Source organism: Oncorhynchus clarkii, chromosome 26 (assembly GCF_045791955.1).
Source record: "Oncorhynchus clarkii lewisi isolate Uvic-CL-2024 chromosome 26, UVic_Ocla_1.0, whole genome shotgun sequence".
NCBI lineage: Eukaryota > Metazoa > Chordata > Actinopteri > Salmoniformes > Salmonidae > Oncorhynchus > Oncorhynchus clarkii.
In genome coordinates this window covers 26,295,425-26,298,925 of record NC_092172.1, presented here as the reverse complement: position 1 = coordinate 26,298,925, position 3,501 = coordinate 26,295,425, and the positions used below count along the sequence as shown (strand labels likewise).

Genomic DNA, 3,501 nt, shown 5'->3' with positions numbered 1-3,501 from the left:
TTCACTGCTGATCTATGTGGGTAGAAGTCACACATTTTGAAATAAAAGAAGCAGGCTTTAAATCAAACTACAAACTGTAGTCCAGTCTTTTGAATGAACATATGCATATCCATTTGTAATGGCACCCTAAATGACAACCTTTTCCCCATAAAGTGCACTACTTAGGGTGTCATTTTGAACACGAACATAGTCTTCAACAATTTTCCAGTCAAAACCATCAGCTAGAATATTCTGTCCTGCACTGAGGAACTCTAACAGTTAAGGGGGAGGAGTGTGTGGGCCTAGAGAGGGATCAAATTCCTCTGACAACAAGGGGGCGGGATTGGATAAAAAATAACGGGGCACACAAAGAGTTTAGGGGCGTTGGTGGTTTTGTTATAAATTTCGTCAAGGAAGTCAAAAATATACTATTTTAAAGATTATCGAAGGTTTCAGAGATCTTAATAACATCCAACAGTTATGGCAGGTAAAACAAATATCATTGCATTGCATGGTTAGTAAAAACAAGACAATCTGGACTCTGATCTGCATGTTTGCTTTAAAAACAAACGCAATCTTTTTGGGGCCTTCCTCTGACACATCTTAGGGTGTCATTTTGAACACAACAATTTGCCAGTAAAAAACATCAGTTAGAATGTATTGTCCTGCATTGAGGAAATCTAACAGTTAAGAACTTTTGCATGTCAACAGCAATCTGTGCAATACGCTCTTCCCAAAGACAGTATAGTAGGTTCAACAGTCTATTGCGAGACTGTTTACTCAAATGTTCTTTTCAGATGAAGAGGCCGTGCCCGGTGCAGAGGGTCCCCTTGTCACAGTGACTTTTCAGAGAACTCCTCACAAAAAACAGAAGTACCTGGAGTCTCAACCCAAAGCATTGGGGGTAAATCATCCTGAGAAAATAAATGAAGTGTAGTCTGTGTAGTCTGGCAATCCATTTAAATGTCACTATAATGTATTATGATCTATGAAATGTTATTTAATCTGTAGCTCATTTTACTTTACCTCTCTCTGTTCCTCTCCTCAGGTGGCTCAGATTGCTCTCAGTGTATTCTATATAAGTTCTGTCATTGTCATGTTCACCAACAGCATGAGCATGTTGGTTGAAGATTTAACACATGTCATTGGATCAGTGTTTGTGAGTGGCCACCATACATGTGCCCCCTGCACTCACTTGATTGATATTAAAAGACAAGCAAATGAAGGAATTGAGTGTTGAGACTATGAGTGTGATGTGACATTTACTGTTGTACTCTCTTCAGGTGATCATAGCTGGTAGTTTGGCCATAGCTGCACAGAATCTCCATCTTCCCACTGTAAGTTATGCAATTTGTAGGCGTAGATGTTCTTTGACAAAACAAGTGAGATATACTGTATCAGTGGCATTTATTCGGCTCTCAGTTGCTCTCCTCTCCTCCTGTCTCAGCTGAAGGCCTGTCTGGGGATGCAGGTAGTGGCCTGTGTAGCATCAGTGATCAACTTGATCGTCTCTGTGTCAGACATGGCTGGACACAGACATGGTTATAGCTGCTGGAAATATGTTGAAATCAACAGCACTGATCACAATGATTCTTGCTATTCAATCACTGTGAGTATGTACAGACAATGTCAGTATGTGTTGGAAATATTTCAATGTAAATGGATATGGAGAAAGAGGATGTTCAAACTGGGATGATCATATTAGATGTTAAAGTGGGCTGAGATTGAGAATGTCCTATCAAATGTTACAAGCAAATATTACTTATCAAATGTGTAAAGAGGCAAATATGTCATACAATAGGAAAAAACATGACACACAGTACACAATGCTCCAATTCTTTTCAACAGGATTCTACTGCACATTACTTTGCTGAGTTGGTCCTGATACATACTGCTCTCATCGCTATCTCTGTCACGCTGGCTGCCTACTGCTGCAAGGTGGTCAACTGCTGCTCCCCGGGACAACGAATGGTGAGTCAGTGTAGAAATGGAACCTCTAGAATCAGAAACGAACTGGCCATAGGTCAATTCTGGCAAATGCCAGACGGATCCATTGGCCAGTAAGCCAGTCTAAATTGGGGTTTTATCACATAATTATCATGATTTTGCTTGATTTTGAAAATTATCCAGTGAGTTGTAAATGCCAAGGGCTAATTTCTGGTCCCATGCAGTCCATGCCTTCATAGAACAGACATCACCTTGAAATGTGAAGTTCGGTTGGAGGCCAACCAATACTATGCTTATGGTGTGTCTAGAATGAGCTGAGTGGCATTTTCTCATCATTTAAAATATTGTATTTGACCAGATACCGAACAGGTCATCTGAATTATCATCAGTGATTGAATGTTGTTTTAACATTAAGGTTTTAATCTCTTAATTCAGTGTGTGAGTTCTCTCTTCTAGCCGGTGATCACACTCCAAGTCCCTCCTGCTCAGCAATGAGGAAAGATTCTGTGTGAGGACCAATCAAGACAAGAGATCCAACCCTACTAACCAACCAGCAAAAACATGTGTTATTCTTCCATCAACAAAAAATATTGTAGGCCTATATGTCTACACATACAATGAGTGCACAAAACATTAAGAACACTGTGCTTCCCACAGTTGTGTAAAGTTGGCTGGATGTCCTTTAGATGGTGGACCATTCTTGATACACACGGGAAACAATTTAGTGTGAAAACCCCAGCAGTGCAGCAGTTCTTGAGACAAACCGGTGCCCATTCACTCTCTGAAAGGTACACATACACAATACATGTGTTCAATTGTCTCAAGGCTTAAAAATCCTTCTTGAACCTGTCTCCTTCCCTTCATTTACACGGACTTAAGTGGATTTAACAAGTGATATCAATAAGGGATCATTGCTTTCACCTGGATTAACCTGGTCAACCTATGTCATGGAATGAACAGGTGTTCATAATGTTTTGTGCACTCAGTGTAAGTCACGCTGATGGATTTCTTTATGCAATGAGAAACGGTTTGACATGATGTAGCCTAATGTGAGTTACATGTTATTAGGGGTCCTAGCAGGTGCAGGATCCCTATTGTTCTGTTAGTGTTCTTGTTATATTTCCTGGGTCTTCCTCCTTTTGGTCAATATTTCCACAAGCGATTGTTAAAAAGTTGATCAATGGAGGGTTTATAAATGGCTTATAATTCACCAATAAAGTATACCCATTGGTTTACAACCGACTCGGCGGCTGTGTGGGCTAGAACATGGTGTTTTCAACACCAGGGGGTTGGAGTTGACTCCCACATTCATAAAGTGACTCAGAGTAGAAGTAATGGTCTAGGATCAGTTTAGCCTTTTAGATCATAATGAATATCAGATTACACTGACAGGGGGGACCTGATCCTAGATCAGCTCTCCCTCTCAGAGACGATTTATGAATATGGGCCCAGAGGTTCAATTTATTTTACAATGCCGCCCCTTTTTGGCTAACAGAGAACTACAATTCCACTAGATATGAAGTGCCCATTTCTCCTAATACATTTGCAGTTGATAGATTTAGAGTAATGGTAAAT

At 40.3% G+C, this 3,501-nt stretch overlaps 1 protein-coding gene across 1 annotated transcript; it reads left to right on the top strand.

Moving 5' to 3' along the window:
- The first annotated feature begins 310 nt into the window (after window positions 1–310).
- Window positions 311–3,164, top strand: LOC139384932 (membrane-spanning 4-domains subfamily A member 4A-like). Its single transcript, XM_071129842.1, has 7 exons — window positions 311–466; window positions 777–883; window positions 1,028–1,138; window positions 1,263–1,316; window positions 1,427–1,588; window positions 1,828–1,950; window positions 2,383–3,164. The coding sequence occupies exons 1-7, from the start codon at window positions 460–462 to the stop codon at window positions 2,419–2,421; spliced, it is 603 nt and encodes a 200-aa protein (XP_070985943.1). The 5' UTR covers window positions 311–459; the 3' UTR covers window positions 2,422–3,164.
- Window positions 3,165–3,501: the final 337 nt, after the last annotated feature.